General features: G+C 44.0%; 2 protein-coding genes across 4 annotated transcripts in view; one reads left to right on the top strand and one right to left on the bottom strand.

The window, feature by feature from the left end:
- The window catches only part of NAGA (alpha-N-acetylgalactosaminidase), a 34,133-nt gene extending 22,871 nt beyond the window's left edge, over positions 1-11,262 (top strand). The window contains exon 14 of the transcript XR_014784323.1: positions 11,172-11,262. The gene's annotated coding sequence lies outside the window, so the exon portion shown is untranslated. The remainder of the gene's footprint in view (positions 1-11,171) is intronic.
- WBP2NL (WBP2 N-terminal like) lies at positions 1,626-17,603 on the bottom strand. Of its 3 annotated transcripts, XM_084810015.1 has the most exons (10): positions 17,518-17,603; positions 16,828-16,963; positions 16,181-16,218; positions 15,308-15,416; positions 11,544-11,679; positions 10,514-10,606; positions 9,967-10,179; positions 9,237-9,374; positions 5,170-5,246; positions 1,626-3,476 (listed from the first exon to the last, which is right to left on the bottom strand). In XM_084810015.1, the coding sequence occupies exons 2-10, from the start codon at positions 16,933-16,935 to the stop codon at positions 3,429-3,431; spliced, it is 960 nt and encodes a 319-aa protein (XP_084666141.1). In that variant the 5' UTR covers positions 16,936-16,963; positions 17,518-17,603; the 3' UTR covers positions 1,626-3,428. The 3 variants fall into 3 exon arrangements, with proteins under 3 accessions (XP_084666141.1, XP_084666143.1, XP_084666142.1); XM_084810017.1 differs by lacking the exon at positions 16,181-16,218; XM_084810016.1 differs by lacking the exons at positions 16,181-16,218; positions 16,828-16,963.
- Between the last annotated feature and the right edge of the window lie 273 nt (positions 17,604-17,876).

Below are 17,876 nucleotides of genomic sequence, written 5' to 3'. Positions count from 1 at the left end.
ACTGCGAATGGCAGTGGCTGCAGCCAGTCGGAAGACCAGCAGCCGCTGCTGCCAAAGCCGCCGCCGCCCGGAAGATCCGCCCCAGGTAAGTCTCGTCCCGGGGGGCATCCGCGGGGGGGCAGCAGGCCGTTCCGCCACAGTTTCGAGGGGCCGAATGCACTGGCATTCGGCCTCACCGAGATCCATGGCGGAATTCTCTGCCATCCCTAGTTGCAAGGCTAACATTTGTCTTGGTTGTGTTCCTCTTATTTTCCCTGTAGGAATATCAGCTATGCTTCAGGGTGGATCATTTTACAAAACAAGTATGCACATACTAAACTCTGGGCAGTATCCAACGCGACACAAGCGCTGACATAACTTACACTGTGCTAGCATGAGAGACCTCTAGCCCAACGCCAATAGCATTAGAAAGCACAAGGGGGTTCCCTGGAAAACCTGTCACATCGGCTAACCCATTTACAGTAGCGCTCATGTCGCATCAGATAATGCCCTCTGCTAGTGAGTATGTCTACACAATGATATCGGGAAAAGAAACTGTTGGTGAGAAATGAGTAAAGAGGCAGATACTAAAGAAGCAAAATAGAGGCTTAGCTGTTAGACACTTTGGGTTCAGTGAAGCCAGTATAAAATACCTCACAGAGAGTTAGAACCTGACAACAGCAGCCTTATCGAGAAGGGTTAGAGTTTGGGCAGCTCACTATTGCAGAATGGACACTACATTCCTGCCTTTATTTGTGAATCAAAAGGGGGTGGGGGGAAAGGAATACAGTTTTGACTTCTTGTTTCAGGTGCAAAAATATAGTACTGGAGTCTGTTCTAAGGTATTACCCTTCATGTTTTTTTCTAAAGCAGCCAGGTGTGAATGGCTAATCAAGACATGGAAGAGAAGGTTCCTTGCATGCACTATTTTTAACAGTACATTGTTATAAATCACATTAGTACTTGGTGCAGACATACCCAAAATAGGCTCACCATCCTCCTTCGCTTCAGTAGCTTTCTGTACAATGTACATAACTAATGCTACAAGTCACATACTGTAGATGAGACCTGTGAGTTACTACTGCTGTTACAGATGGACTTATGTAGGCCGCAGTCTCATTCAGATATTATGGGAAGAGGCTGGTACTTGATAAGCCAGCAGTTATTACTGCTGTTATCCTCTGCAATTTATTTTTGAACATTTGGTAAGTTAAAGAACAAAAATATAAAGCAGGGGTGGGGTACCTGGGGCCCTCCAGTTACAGCTCCCATAATCTATGACCACTGGCCATATTGCATGGGTCTGATGGGAATTAAGAGTCCCAAATTATCTGGAGAGCTACCTGTTCCTGCCCCTGCTTTAAGAGATCCAGCTGCAGTAGATCCTACAGTTTAGGGAACTCTATGCCTTTATGTCATCTGTGTAATCCGGTAAGGTATCCAGAATTGTTATTCTGATGTTTCCTGCCTAAGTCTGAAAACGGTAAATTTTAATATTTGTTTTCCAAGTTACTCCTGGCATGACATAACTATATGGCAGTTTTTCACACCTTTAGCAAGAAACGATCCCAGCCCCTCACTCCATGATCATTGCACAAAAGACAAATTATCTTGACAAATCAAGTTATCACATCACTACAAACACAAATATTTCAATGTTTCTGTATTAAAGTGCACTTCAAAAATATTACAAACATAGCTAAATATTAAATTATGGAAAGCTGTTAAGCCTCTTGGATTCAGATTAAAAGGGTTTAATAGAAAGGTTCCTCCTATGCCTGCTGAGTAATATGTTCAGTTAGTAGAGGGCATATAGAAAGAAAGGGATCTATGAACACATACCAGTGTGTTCTGGGCTTTTTCTTGTGAAATATACCCCTAGCATCCAGGAGGTAAGAGGAAAAGATGCCATAAATGATTAGGTTTTAGGTAAGTTATATTCTCCATTACATCAGTGGAGCAGGAGTTCTCTTCAGAATAAATATAAGGAGACTACCTATGTGAAAAGTCACGCTAGAACAATAAGACAACCAAAATACAGGAATGCTAATTGCCTCTGCAATGCTTGCTGGCAAATCCCATTTTAACCTACTTTACTCAAATTTAAGCCATCTCTTCTAACATGATAAGAAGTTTCAATACTTTCCCCACCCCACCCCCAAATTCCTCATATAGTGCTTTCTAATTATGTTAGGGCCTAGATCAACTCAAACAGAAGCCTAGAAAGGAGAAATAGCCTTGGTATTCCAGCTCAGGACTTTATCAAGTTAACGGCTAGAATCATTTCCATATTCTGTAACAGAAAAAGCACTTTCCTATTAAATATACCCCTCTGTGCCATACTGGCTCCTACTGCATATAATGAAATTGTGGGCGAGGACTGGCCCATCTCAGAGAGACCAAAACATTCTGCTTGGGTCCTCTCAGAACATTTGGTATCTGGTGCTTGGTCTTTTTCTGTACCACAATCTACAAACTTTGCTTAACTACATTTTGCTCCTCTTAACTCCAGGTGACTAGTTTCATAAAGCCATATCTTTGGTTCCAATTCAGATAAATGGATCCTTCCCAGGTTTCCCATCTGCGATAAGAATAGGTATGGGACAATCTGGCCTCATTTGAATTTGAGACCCACTGCCAATCCCCCACATCAGACAACAGGCTACATTGAGACATTGACCCAACAGCCAAAAAGAAAGAAGCAGAGAAACCTACTACATACAACTTCACACATACACATATCTCCTGGCACCCTTTTGCAAGGGATAACTTAGGTTGCAAGAACTGAGAAGATCTTTGCTTCAGAGCCTGGTTTTATACCTATGACCTGGAGATGGAGTAACAGTTATTTAAAAATACAGCTATTGATTTACTTTTTGTCATCTATCCCCCCGGCCACTTTTTCTAAACATCATTGAAGAATTTCCCCCAAAGTCCTCCTTGGTACTTTTTTTCTGGAAAGAGATACAAGCCTCCACATGTTTACAGAATTCCCTCTTATGCATTAAACTGCATGAAGTGAGAATTGTAATATGTCACACTGATGCCAATAGGCATGCAGAGATGCGTAAAAGCATAATACTCCTGTCAGATACAAGTATCTGTCTCCATTATGAAAGTGTTTTGTTCCACATAAAGACCTTCAGTTTTATTCCTACATGAGAAGTGGCTTCATCTGCATTATGGATAATTCATCTCTTCCTTCAAAGCTAAGGGCTCAGTCACAGCTGTCCTATCCTAGCCTCAAAAGAGAAAGCAAGCAGTCAGGAAAGCATTGCTGTCACTGCCCTTTTATGCTGCCATGCTAAAAGTGTAAGAACAGCAGGTGTTTTGTCCCACAACATCTTGCACGTTGCTGACACAGGATGACGAGATATAAAGAACCAGAAGGAGGCGGCAACAGCAAAGGTCTTCCTAGGGCAAAAAACATGGGAGGGTGGTGGCTCCTGTTAGTTGTTCTTCTTTTCATCAGGTGGTGCATAAGGAGGTGGCAGATCCTAAAATAAATGGAGACGTTATTAACTTGTCACATCTATTGTACGCGGGTGGTCCCACTTTATGCAGCATATCCAAATTTTGCCTTATTTATTTTATTTCATTTCTATACCGCCCAATAGCTGAAGCTCTCTGGGCGGTTTTCATAACTTCTGCCCACTTTTAAGATATACCTTTGTTGTATTTAAGGCTCCATTAGATTAAGACATTCCAATTCACATCCTTTGTGATCCATCATATTCCAGAATGGACACGACGTCTAAAATGAGAGCCCTCAAGCCACAAAGCACCTTGTTGATCTTCACACGGTACAAGAGGCAGCCAGTACCGTTTGGGCACTAAGTTGTAAGCCAGAGTACACCATTGTATGTAATCAGCACACACTTGGAGTGAGACAAAAGCTGGGCAGTTAGACATGGTTGCAACTGCTCCATTCTCAATAAAACTAACAGGAGGAGGGGTGCATTCTAGATTCTCCAAGCAGCGTTATTTAACTGATGAATGTTTGTTATTAATGCAACCTATTTTTCTCTGAAATTCAACACTCTTCCATTCATCTTTAGCACTGCTGCTGTAACGGGAAACTATAAGGATAATAAATCTAATTAGACTCCATGGTTATTAGTGACAGGCCCTTACTTCCTCTCTATATTTGGCTTGGGTTTTCTTGATGCTGAGAAGGACTCAGTCATACACAGACAACACAGTGATCTAGTTTGCACATCATCCTAAGACACTGTGGGTTGTTCTAGGGTTGTGCGAGGGTTCTTTAACCCTCACATAACACACATTGCCTGGGTTCACATGACACGCCACACCACGGCGTGTGCCCGCCACAGCTTGCATATTCAAATTGATGGCTGGTGCACCCTGCAAGTTAATTAACCCATGCTGCCTTGTAATTGGGCCTGTTTGCACATCATGACTTTATAAATACATGCTCAAAGATTATATTTTAAAACGCGTATTAGCAAAGAGCAAATATATTTATGATAATTATAGAAAGAAAATGATACCATGGTACTTGCTGACAAAGTTTAAAACAGGAAAAGAGAACAAGTCAAACCATAGTACATACATTACCAACACAGCTTTTTTCTAGCAGAGGTTACCCCTGCCAGGAACGATCATGCCTAGTATATTCCCTTTACTTTTATAGTTTACACTTGAACATGATATGTGATGTGACTGGCTACTGTAGTCTTTTAATCCTGCATCTCCATATTCATTCATTCATATTTGTTGACATCTTGTTTACTTGTACAGTTCTATAGAAATTTCCCAACTTGTTCTCTTTGGTTTTACCCTGTCTGAGGCCTTATGAACCTTACTGAGCAAGAATTTGTCTCATAATGTTCTCTTTCCCCCAGGTCAAGCTGCCTGTCAATAATAGGCAAAGAGCAATCTTTGGTTCAGAAAGCAGCTTTCGTAGCCAGGCCTCTTTGATATTCCTGACATGACCACTGTCTTACAGATGCTTTTTCACATTGCATTTTACATTCCTTACACTTGCCATGCTCTAGTACACTAGGAAGCAAAGATAACAGGTGTGCTTACTATGCTTTAAAAAGCCGCATTCTATAATTTTAGCAGCAGCAAGTTATGTTCAGCCAGATGCTAGGGGAGGAAGAATTCTACCTCTTCCTACTCTCATTTCCCCCCCACAAAACGATAAGCTCTAGAGAAATTCCTTACCATAGGCATGTAGACATTATGAGGATTGGCTGGGTTATAATATGCGCTGGAAGTTGCCTCTGCTGCTTTGTTCCCACCTACAGCATAAGAGATGAATCAGCCAGAGCTTTTTTTTCTTTTTACAAAACACAACACACATACATACTATTTATAACCACAAATATCCCTGTTTTGCATCATTTTCTGGATAAGACAAGAGGGCAGATTCTGCATTCTCAGCAAGAAAGAAGGTCATCACTTGGCAGCAGCTTGGCTTGTGAACTGCATTGATTTGGGGGAGGCAGGCCATAGGAGAAAAGATCCCACAATGAGCACAGAGAAGAAACATGATGACAGAGAGAGAGAGGGAGGGAGGGATCCACATATATAGATGGCAGTCCCAACACTTCCTCCAGGATTAGGTAGCCACCTGGGCTTTAGTCACTGCATTCTTGTTAGTGAGCATTCCGGAATCCAAAGCTTTTGAGACTTTGCGCCAGTCTTTCATAATTATCACTCCACATCCCTCAGGGTTACATATAACTTCATGGGCTCCTATGGCTATTAGAATGGGATAAGTCCTCACTATAAAAATGCGCCTAAGGAAATCAGCTGACTGCTTCTGCACAATCACCACATGTAACAGGAGTTCCAGAAAATATATTCTTCTGTAGACTACATTCCAGACAAGTTCCAAAGAACAAGAGATCTGGTAGATCAGAAGTGAGTTACAAAGTATCACGACAGCTTGACAGTTTTGTTGTTGTTGTTCAGTCGTTCAGTCGTGTCCGACTCTTCGTGACCCCATGGACCATAGCACGCCAGGCCTTCCTGTCCTGCGCTCTCTCCCGGAGCGTGCTCAAGTTCTTATTCATTGCATCCGTGATGCTATCTAACCATCTCATCCTCTGCCGTCCCCTTCTCCTTTTGCCTTCAGTCTTTCCCAGCATCAGGGTCTTTTCCAGGGAGTTTTCTCTTCGCATTAGGTGGCCAAAATATTGGAGCTTCAGCTTCAGTATCTGTCCTTCCAATGAGCACTCAGGGTTGATTTCCTTTAGGATGGACTGATTTGACCTCCTTGCAGTCCAGGGGACTCGTAAGAGTCTTCTCCAGCACCACAGTTCGAAAGCATCAATTCTTCGGCGCTCAGCCTTCCTTATAGTCCAGCTCTCACAGCCATACATTACTACTGGGAAAACCATAGCTTTGATTAGACGGACCTTTGTCGGCAAGGTGATGTCTCTGCTTCTTACTATGCTGTCTAGGTTGGCCATAGCTTTCCTCCCAAGGAGCAAGCGTCTTTTAATTTCAGGGCTACAGTCACCGTCTGCGGTGATCTTGGAGCCCAAGAAAGTAAAATCTGTCACTGCTTCCATTTCTTCCCCTTCTATATGCCAGGAAGTGATGGGGCCAGATGCCATAAGCTTCGTTTTTTTAATGTTGAGTTTCAAACCAGCTTTTGCACTCTCCTCTTTCACCCTCAACAAGAGGCTCTTTAGATCCTCTTCGCTTTCTGCCATTAGGGTGGTATCGTCTACATATCGGAGGTTGTTGATAATTCTCCCAGCAATCTTAATTCCGACCTCTGATTCATCCAACCCGGCATTTCTCATGATGTACTCTGCATATAAGTTAAATAAGCAGGGTGACAATATGCAGCCTTGTCGTACTCCTTTCCCAATTTTGAACCACTCGGTTGTTCCATGTCTGGTTCTTACTGTTGCTTCTTGACCCTCGTACAGGTTTCTCAGGAGACAGGTAAGGTGGTCTGGTACTCCCATCACTTTCAGAATTTGCCGCAGTTTGTTGTGATCCACACAATCAAAGGCTTTAGCGTAGTCAATGAAGCAGAAATAGACGTTTTTCTGGAATTCTCTTGCTTTCTCCATGATGCAGCGAATGTTGGCGATTTGATCTCTAGTTCCTCTGCCTCTTCAAAACCCAGCTTGTACTTCCGGTAGTTCTCAGTTCGCATACTGCTGAAGCCTAGCTTGTAGGATTTTGAGCATCACCTTGCTGGCATGTGAAATGAGCGCAATTGTGCGGTAGTTTGAACACTCTTTGGCGTTGCCCTTCTTTGGAACTGGAATGTAAACTGACCTTTTCCAGTCTTGTGGCCACTGTTGAGTGTTCCAGATTTGTTGGCATATTGAATGCAGCACTTTAACAGCATCATCTTTTAGGATTTTAAATAGCTCGGCTGGAATACTGTCATCTCCGCTAGCTTTGTTATTACTAATGCTTCCTAAGGCCCACTTGACTTCATTCTCGAGGATGTCTGGCTCAAGTTCAGTGACCGCACTATCATGGCTATCAGGGACATTCAGATCTTTCCTGTATAGTTCTTCTGTGTATTCTTGCCACCTCTTCTTAATCTCATCTGCTTCTGTTAGGTCCCTGCCTTCTTTGTCCTTTATCATGCCCGTCTTTGCACAAAACGTTCCCTTGAGATCTCCAGTTTTCTTGAAGAGATCTCTAGTCTTTCCCATTCTGTTGTTTTCCTCGATTTCTTTGCATTGTTCATTTCAGAAGGCCTTCTTGTCTCTCCTTGCTATTCTCTGGAACTCTGCATTCAGTTGGATATATCTTCCCCTTTCTCCCTTGCTTTTCGCTTCCCTTCTTTCGTGAGCTACTTGTAAAGCCTCATCAGACAGCCACTTTGCTTTCTGCATTTCTTTTTCTTTGGGATGGATTTCGTTGCTGCCTCCTGAACAATGTTACGGACCTCCGTCCATAGTTCCTCAGGCACTCTGTCTATCAGGTCTAATCCCTGAAATCTATTCCTCACCTCCACTGTATATTCATCAGGGATATGATTTAGGTCATACCTGAACGGTTTAGTGGTTTTCCCGACGTTCTTCAATTTAAGCCGAAATTTTGCAAGAAGCAGCTCATGATCTCAGCCACAGTCAGCTCCAGGTCTTGTTTTTACTGACTGTATGGAGCTTCTCCATCTTTGGTTGCAAAGGACATAATCAATCTGATTTCGATATTGACCATCTGGTGACGTCCATGTGTAGAGTCGCCTCTTGTGCTGTTGGAAAAGAGTGTTTGCTATGATCAGCATGTTCTCTTGGCAAAACTCTATTAGCTTTTGTCCTGCTTCATTTTGTACACCAAGGCCATGCCTGCCTGTTATCCCGGTGATTTCTTGACTTCCTACTTTAGCATTCCAATCCCCTATGATGAAGAGGACATCTTTTTTGGGTGTTAGTTCTAGAAGGTGTTGTAGGTCTTCACAGAACCGATCAACCTCAGCTTCTTCGGCCTCAGTGGTTGGGGCATAGACTTGAATTACTGTGATGTTGAATGGTTTGCCTTGGATTCGTACTGAGATCATTCTATCATTTTTAAGATTGTACCCCAGTACTGCTTTTCCCACCCTTTTGTTGACTATGAGTGCTACTCCATTTCTTCTAAGGGATTCTCGCCCACAATAGTAGATATGATGGTCACCTGAATTAAATTCGCCTATGCCTGTCCATTTTAGTTCGCTGATTCCCAAGATGTCGATGTTCAATCTTGCCATCTCATGTTTGACCACCTCCAGCTTACCTTGATTCATTGATCTGACATTCCAGGTTCCTAAACAATATTGTTCTTTACAGCATCGGATTTTCTTTTCACCACCAGACACATCCACAGCTGAGTGTCCTTTCGGCTTTGGCCCAGCCTCTTCACTCTTTCTGGCGCTACTTGGAAATACCCTCTGCTCTTCCCCAGTAGCATATTGGACACCTTCCGACCTGAGGGGCTCATCTTCCGGCGTCATATCTTTTAGCCTTGTGATACGTTCCATGGGGTTTTCTTGGCAAGAATACTGGAGTGGGTTGCCATTTCCTTCTCCAGTGGACCACATTTTGTCAGAACTCTCTGCCATGACCTGTCCGTCTTGGGTGGCCCTGCACAGCATAGCTTATGGCTTCACTGAGTTACGCAAGCCCCTTCGCCACAACAAGGCAGTGATCCATGAAGGGGCTTGACAGTTTACATCTCTTCAAATAACATACTCAAAATCTAGAAACAGATGTCTTCGGAATCTGGTGCAATTATTCCCATTCTTAATGAAAGCTATCCTACAGTCTTACCCGGCATTCCCGGCTCCGTCCAGGTTCTAGGTGCTGAAGCTCCTTCATCAGTTGGGGCTGAAGGTCCTGTAGCAGAAGAGGGACCAGGATATGGGGGAGGTGGTGGCATATACATCCCAGGAGGTGGTGGATACATGCCTGAAGAAAGAAGACAAATTCCACATCTGTCCATGCACACTTCAGAGGAGTATTCAGCTAGCAGCAGTTTAGCGGGACAATTTTTTTCTACATAACATTTCATCCTCCTCTCCTAGAAGCAGCCAAGGAGCTTTCCCCGGACACTCACACACTCAAAATGCAGCAACTGCTGTGCGAGCTGCAGTTGCTGGTGGTCCTGCAATTGTTCCCGTTGGTTATATAGATAGCAGGGCACCAACAGAGACTGAGTCACCCCGCAGAGACACACTGTAGGGAATGGATGTGCCGAAACAATGCATCCAAGCACCTAAAGTCACAAGCCATGTAGACGAGCCTTAATTCTATCTTGTTTAGAGAAGTCATTTTTATCCATATTTAATGTATCCCAGGCATTCTATACTTAATATGATCCTCTCCATAGTGGGAAATTCTTTCACGCTTGGGTAGATTTGGGCAAATTGGGTAGATTTGGGCAAGCTGCTCCAGTCATTTTATCTACATGGAATGGCTACACATTTTGTCCAGTTCTACAGACAAATTACAATGCAGCCCTGATTTGAGCTGTCTTATGAAGACCGTTAGAATTGTTTACCTGGAGGAGGTGCATATGGATATCCCATAGGTTGAGGAGGTCCATATCCATTCATTTGTGCAGGCATATAAACGTATGTTCCACCAGCTGGTGGGGGTACAACGTAGGTCCCTGGTGCAGTTGCATACCCTCCAGAAAAAGATGGAGGAGCATAGCCCCCATGAATAGGTGCATACCCATAGCCAAAGCTCTGAGCAGGTGTCCCCCTAGAAGCTAAACATAAATACATTTAGTAAGCACATTTCAGCGCATGAACTCCTGGACTTCAAATCCCTGGGTCTTAAATCAATTAAAAGGAGACTGATTTTAGGCAAAACTATCTCATTTCCCATCATATTGATAATGTTTTTGCCAGTACTGCACTTTGAGCAAGACTAGACCATGAGATTGAAAACAAGCCAGGGGTGGTGGGAGGCAGCATCTAGGATTGTGCATTAACATTTAAGGACAGTTGAACGACTGCCTTGGAGGTACAGCCATTAATTACCACTATCAGAACCAGAAAGTAGCTACAGAATAATTCAGGGGAGTGAAGGGGAAATCTTACCATCACTAGCAAGTCTGAACATCATTTGCCCAAACTCTATGGCACCTCCACTGAAGAAGCTCATCTTAAACGAAGCCTCCCCTTCCCAGCCACCTAGGAAAAAACAGGCATGTAAAAGTTTTAATTAGGGCAGCTTCTGAAGAGATTGTCAAGATAATATTAGAGTTACCTTTAATGCTTCTTGGCAAAAGAATAATCAACAAGAGTTTCTCAATAAACTAGCAGAAGACTTTAATACAGCCTCCCTACACCACCAAGTACTTCTCCCACAAACTGAGTTTCAATGTGTTTTGTCCAAGAGTAGTACTTGGATTGCTCTGTTTTTCCTCACAGCCACCGAAAGGGACTCACAAAGCAGTTCCCACATATTTAAAGTAGTACCTAAAAACACCAATGTGTGAAAAGTTGTATTTCTTCTGATAAGACTGGAGGTGAGTAGTTTAATCCAAAGCCCAATCAAACATTTTCCACTGATTTATGAATTTAATCAGGGTCTGAAATTTAACCAAAATGTGAATTAAGAATTTCTACCAACAGATTCTTTCACTTTCTTATTCCAGCAAGAAGTCTGTATGGCTTTGCAAGAAAGTCTGAACTGAATTGAATGTTTTCTGAAAAATTACCTTCCACAATAAAACCCAACTTTTTCTCTTCCCAGATCAAGATACAAGAATAATAAAACTTAGGTGAAAACCCTTGTTGTTTACTCTATAGTAATTCCACTGAAGAAAACATTTGTAAGCCAAGAGGATATTTTCATAAGGTGAGTGCTGAATGGGAATCGAATTCCTTATAGGGTATTGGGGGTGGGATGGTAAACACACAATCGGTAAAGCCCATTGCTGGCATGTGACATTCACGCTGGAATTATATCACATCTTCAAATCTATATGCACAGATTTCCCATGGATGCACCTGCTCAAGAACAATGGAAATACAAAACGAAATCCCTCTGGTAGTTTTTGCACATAGCTTCTCTAAAATCAATGAGCTATGAAATTAATTTGCCTCGATAAGTGATAATACAGACCTCCTGGTTCTGCTTGTATCACTCCTTTGATATAATTAGCAGAAAATACTGGCTGTTCAATTGAGCATCCTTTCAACAGATGGAACGGCATCATGAAGGACATCATTTGGTCTTTGCTCTTGGACACAAAAATGACCTGCAAGATATTGAGTTATCAAACGTATACCCTCACTTTCTCTCTTCTATAAAAGGCCCAAAGCAGCTAATGCAGGGATACAAACTATTACACAAAATAACACTTCATAGTAAACAATCATGTACAAATTGCTCATATTTCAAGGCCAGAGAAAGCCAATTCACCACATCAGACCTTCAGGATTCATAGCAATGTTTTCACAGAAGCCTGATAAAGTGCCTTCACTTTTTCCTAAACATCTACAACATTTGGGCTCCGTCTTTGGGAGGCAGTTCCAGCATGGAGGTGTTCCACCAAACCTTCTCCTTGGTATGTTGCTAGTACTCGTAGCTTTCAGCTTTTGAGTTGAGCAGGCCTTCAATAAGAGAGGGTGGGGGGCTATTAAAGGGAAAAGGTATGCCTGGCCCAACCTATATAGGCTTCATAGTCACCAGCACTTTTGAGTTGTCCCTGTCTAGAAATTAAGTGGGAACCAGTGTAGACAGCAGAAGTGTGGTGCCATTATCTTCCTGCCCAACCCCAGTCAAGAAGCTGACTTCTAAACAGCCCGATGTGGAATGTGTAGCAATGGTATCTTAATTGTCAGCTGGCCCATCAGAAGCCACATATAAATAGTGCCTCTCAATCCAAGAGGGATTGCACCAGTGGCACCGCCATATTTTTGTTCTGTGTGTTTGTGTCTTGTTAAGAGAGAAGGTGGCAAGGTGCAAATTTAAATTTAATTAAAGTACCTGTATGCCACCTTTCAGGCCAAAGCCCTCCCAGGGTAGCCTATGAAAGATAATTAAAACAATAAGGCAATTTTTACAATTGGAATAATCATCCAGTAGCAAAAAATAAATGCAGGAGTAGCTTGAAACTCAACTTACAACACTTTTAATAGAACGCAGATTGAAACAATGTTTTAAGGTCAATTTAAAAATGAAGATGGGGCCGTGTGTACCTCTTTTGGGACAGAGCTCCTGAGCTATGGGACCCTGAAAATGAAAAGACCCTGTCTCTCGTGCCTGCCAATCTGATGCATCTTGATGGTGGGCCTGTGAGTAAACTTAAGGCCCAGACAGGGTACAGGAGATCCGTCAAATAGAATCATAGAATAGTAGGGTTGGAAGGGGCCTACAAGGCCATCGAGTCCAACCCCCTGCTCAAGGCAGGAATCCAAGTAAGAGCATCCCTGACAAATGGCTGTCCAGCCTCGTCTTGAAGGCCACCAGTGTGGGAGAGCCCACCACCTCCCCAGGTAATTGGTTCCATTGTTGTATTGCTCTTACAGTCAGGAAGTTTTTCCTGATGTTCAGCCGGAATCTGGCTTCCTGTAACTTGAGCCCATTATTCCATGTCCTGCACTCTGGGATGATCAAGAAGAGATCCTGGCCTTCTTCTCTGTGACAACCTTTCAAGTACTTGAAGAGTGCTATATCTCCCCTCAGTCTTCTCAAGGCTAAACATGCCCAGTTCTCTCAGTCTCTCTTCATAGGGCTTTGTTTCCAGTTCCCTGATCATCTTTGTTGCCCTCCTCTGAACCCTCTCCAGTTTGTCTGCATCCTTCTTAAAGTGTGGTGCCCAGAACTGGACACAGTACTCCAGATGAGGCCGAACCAGTGCTGAGTAGAGGGGAACTAGTACTTCCCGGGATTTGGAAGCGATGCTTCTATGAATGCAGCCCCAAAGAGCATTTGCCTTTTTTGCAGCCACATCACATTGTTGGCTCATATTCAGCTCGTGATCGTCAACAATTCCAAGATCCTTCTCGCTTGTAGTGTGGTTGAGCCACATATCCCCCAGGAAATAACCTGATCACAAACCATTTAGAGCTTTAAAAGTCAAGCACTTTAAACTGAGCTTGGAAACAAATAAGTAGCCAATGCAGCTGATATAGTATCAGTGCTATATGGTTCAAACTCTTGCCCCCACAAGCATATCAGTGGCTGTGTTCTGTAACAGTTTCTGAACCATCTTTAAAGGTAGCCCCACACACAGTGTATTGCAGTAGTCTTGTCTGGATGTACCCAGGACATGTGTAACTGAGGCAAGGTTCACTTTCTCTAGATAAGTGTGCAGCTAGCGAACCAGCCTAGGTTGGTAAAAGGTGCTTCTAGCCACTCACACCACCCGCACCTTAGTAGTTAGGGTCAGGTCCAGGAAAACAACCAAACTGTGAACTTGGTCTTTTGAGGGAGTGCAACCCCAGCCAGATCAGCAGACTTCCCAACCCACAATATTTTCATGTTACCTGAAGTAAGCTGAAGCTAGTTTGTCTTCCCTCCTCTGGATGAGAACACTTTACCTTTGTTATATACAAGATGGAATTTCTGCAGATGCAGCGTTTGGGAAAGCTGCACTTGCCTAAACTCCCCTTACAACTATTAAAGAGGTGGAAGCCTTATCCTCCTTTGCATCCAGTCACCCTAGAGGAAGGAGCAAGACAGATGTAAACAGTATAAAATTAAAAAGTAGGTCCCATGTTGTGGGCTGGGATTAAAGGTGGGTCCCAAGTTTGAAAGGCTAAAGACTACAAATAGACAATCATCAATGTAAAAAAGGCACAGGTCAGTGTTGCCAAGTCCTCATTTTCCAGGAAAGGATGCAACTGGCATACCAAATGTAATTGATTAAAAGCCTCCCTGGTAATCTGCACATCCAGGAACCAAGCCACATATGCAGTAATTCAAGAAAAGTGAATCCCATTGAGGACAGGTAAACAAACCTCCTCTGTATCAAGCAGACCACCTGCAATCAGTACCTCCATTTTCTCCAGCTTCCATCAGTTTATTTGCTTTCATCCACCCCAATTATCTCAACGTCCTTACTTCAGAACAGATACTCCTGATCCTCAATGCTATTAACATGAAAGGGCAAGCTGGGTGTCATCACCACACACCAGACTATCAAGTAATCTCTCCCAGCAGCTTCATGTAGACCAGAGATGGGTCATGTAGACCTTGGGATGCTGTTTGACTGCAACTCCCCTCATGACTGACTATGATGGCTAGCGCTGATGTTAGTGGACTGCTACTCACATATGGAAACACATATGTTCCCCATCCCAATGTAGAGTTTAAAACAAGATTAGCAATAGGGCAAAGCCATGTAGAATCCCATAAAAGAGTTCCCAAACTGCTGAAAAAAATCTCCCACTCTGTGGGGTTGATCAGTTAGGAAGGACCATCAAGGCAGTTCTCCCATATCCCCCACAAACTAATCAACTTAGACAGTCCAGAGAGGACCAATAACTGCCACCTTCAAAGATGATAAGAAATCTAGTTCTTGCAGAGGAGCTTGTAATGTGCACAACCCACAGAGCCAGTTTCCATTTTGTGTCAGTCAGAGTCCTCCCCCACGTTATCAGCCATCACTGGAAGCAAGATGAAACTTCAAAGAAATAATCTAGAAACTCTCAAAGAACTTGTGGTAGACATTCTGAATATTAAAAGAACAAAAGGCACCCTCTTATCATCACTAAAATTTCAACTAGTGTAGAAAAAAAAATACAGTAATAGTGCAGGAAAAATGTACTGAAGGATCTCAAATTACCTGTCCTTAATTAAGTGAAAAATGATCCTTTAAAAAGGCATCTGGACTAAAAGAATGTTATAGAAGATGCAACTGGCCCTTGCCCAAGACCTACCCTGTAAGGAGTGAGGAACACCATGCCTTTCTTGGTGCCTTTGAAGATCTCTGCTTTGTTAGTCACATCAGAGAAGGTCAGTTCGACATCTTTACAATACTTGAGAACACTTCCGGGAAGGAGACAAAATAAGGGTATGTTAGCATTTTTAAGTAAGCTTTACAGAACACGCCAGTAAGGTGAGTGTTCACTACAATACTCGTCAAGAAGAGCCATTGCCAAGCCCAGATATTTCAGAAAGGAAAACACAACTCATTAGCCTTCAGACACTAAGCTGGAGTGCAATTTCCCTGGACATTTGAACCCTACAACTATCAACATGGGGAAAATCTGGTGAGTAATTCCACCTACATCCCAGCAATAAATCTTATATTTTACTCATAGTAGTAAACCCTTAGGCATTGGCTCCAGGACGAATATATTTTGGTGGCTTTCTATTCCTAGTTCTTTGTAAAAGGAAAATCTACATAAAAGTATCCCAGACCACTCAACACCATTGCTTGGGGGAAAGCTCCTAGGCAAAAAGTTTCTATTGTGATAAATGTATTTGAGAGAGAGCTCTCCATCACTGTGTGCCAAAAGCTGAAAACCTTTGTGCCCCCCCTCATATGGCTCCAATAGTATGCACACTTACTTATGAGTAAGTTTGGTTGAACACAGTGGGATTTACTTTTGAATAAACATGCACTGGATCAGATAAAGGAGCACAGCTATATAGCCTCTCTATCTCAAAAAAGAAGCATGTTGGTCTTAACTGCCGAGTCAACATGGCAGGTCCCCACACAATACTCCCTACAGCTTCAAACACTTATGAATATTAAGGATACATACACTGACATGTGAATAGTTTTTGTAGCATGTGTCTTTTTTTACCTTTCAAAAACATAGTCTGGCTTCCTTATAGCTTCTTTCTGCAAAAGATTTTGAATACTCTCATCAAAGTAGCCCTAGGCTCCTTCTTGCTCAGGAATTTTTTACTTGTAACCTACAAGTGCTGAAGTCTGCATTATGAAAGAGCAGTGCAATGCCTAATCTAGCTGTCTCTGTGACCAACTAGAAATCATGTGACTGATTTAACTTGTTGGCTTTCCTTCCAAGTCTGTGTCAGCACAGAGAAAATGAGTGACAATTTTCTAAACCAACAAGATTCCAGTCTGCAAACAAGGTGTGTGTGGCTTAAACCACCTGCAGAACCACAGCTGTGTGTATCACTCCAAAGCACCTAACTTTTACTACACTTCCCAGTTGTTTCTGAGAAAAATGACAGCTCTCCATAGCCCCAGACAATGGATATCCCCTGAAGGACATATGACTACCAGATCCACAGCCCATCTGCTCAGTATGTCCTGAATATACAACAAAAGGTACAGTATTGGTGGCTTTCTATTGCTGTTGGTATAGTATTACTTCCTTAATATGGGTAAAATATGGGTAATATCGCTAAAATCAGTAAACTCCCTTAGTGTTTCTTTTCCAGGCTAGTCACTTGATCTAAACCTCTGGTAAAGTGACTGGCGTACCAGAGAAATAGCAAGGAAGCGATTTATCCTGAGCTGTTTCCCTTCCCTTCCCCCATGGCAGCCTGTGGTTCTCAAAGTTTCCTCGTGTGCGGCCCATGTCTGAAACATGGATTAGGGGCGCACCGAGCGTCCGGGGCTGAAAAGGAAAGAGCGTGTGTCACAATCACAGCCTGAGTGATAAAAGACCGCGATCCTGCGCACGGCCCAACGGAAGTGAGCGGCAGTCAGAGGGCCTCCGTTCCAAGTGAAGTGACCATGTTTTGGGCTGCACTACAAAGAAGCTGAGTGCCTCCAGGGGCGCCACTGACAAAGCGGCGTCCGCCCCATTAACGCCCCCGCCCCATGGAGGTCAACAGGGCAGGAGGCAAAGGAAACAAAAGGGGCGCCCTGAGTAACATTTACACGGGCTAGCAGCTGCGCGTCACAGTCACACACTCCCCAGGGCGGAGGGATGCGCGCTGGGTAGCGTGGGGAGGGGAGCTGCGGCGCTGCCGCCTGGGGAGAAACTGGGGCGACTTCCTCTCAAGGGGGCCCCCTGAGGCTCACCACGCGAGTCGTTTGGCACGGGCGCTCCGACGCTACGCTAAACACGACACGCGCGCCTCACGACCCCCGAGAGTGGAGAGGGTTGGCAACGTGGAAATCCCCGTTCCCCCCAGCCCAGCCCTGCCCTGCTTCGCCTCCGGCTACCTCTCCCCGTTGGGCGTGATCACCCCGCCGGCCCCCGAGTGGTTCTTGTTCACCGCCATCTTCCGGCCAATGGCACCAACCGGGGCGGGCCTTCTCGCTCGTCCCTTGACAAATACCGCGGAGCCGCCCCGTAGCGGCCGTGACCTCACGGCGCACAGGCCCGCCTCTCAGTGGGGCGGGCAGGTCGGGGGCGCGCGGGGCGGGGCGGGGCGGGGCGGGGCGCTGATGGGAAGCGCGCGAGGAGCGGCCGCGCGTTCGTTCTCTGTCCTGCTCGCCTCTCTGCTCTCTTTTTACCCCTTCGCTCTATATCGCATTGTAGTTTCAGTTTTGTATGTTGCTATATTATCTTTAGGATAGTA

This window comes from Heloderma suspectum, chromosome 7 (assembly GCF_057233095.1).
Source record: "Heloderma suspectum isolate Gila_16-S chromosome 7, 16-S_ref, whole genome shotgun sequence".
In the NCBI taxonomy this organism is placed as follows: domain Eukaryota; kingdom Metazoa; phylum Chordata; class Lepidosauria; order Squamata; family Helodermatidae; genus Heloderma; species Heloderma suspectum.
The sequence above is the reverse complement of the archived record's forward strand: the minus strand, read 5'-3'. Positions and strand labels throughout refer to the sequence as shown.

Coding starts and splice junctions, on each gene's coding strand:
- WBP2NL (XM_084810015.1), bottom strand. CDS start 16,935: ATGTTTCAGACATGGGCCGCACACGAGGAAACTTTGAGAACCACAGGC. Junction 11,680..15,307: donor TGTTCCTCACTCCTTACAGG/GTAGGTCTTGGG, acceptor AATATCTTGCAG/GTCATTTTTGTGTCCAAGAG. Junction 3,477..5,169: donor ATAATGTCTACATGCCTATG/GTAAGGAATTTC, acceptor CATTTATTTTAG/GATCTGCCACCTCCTTATGC.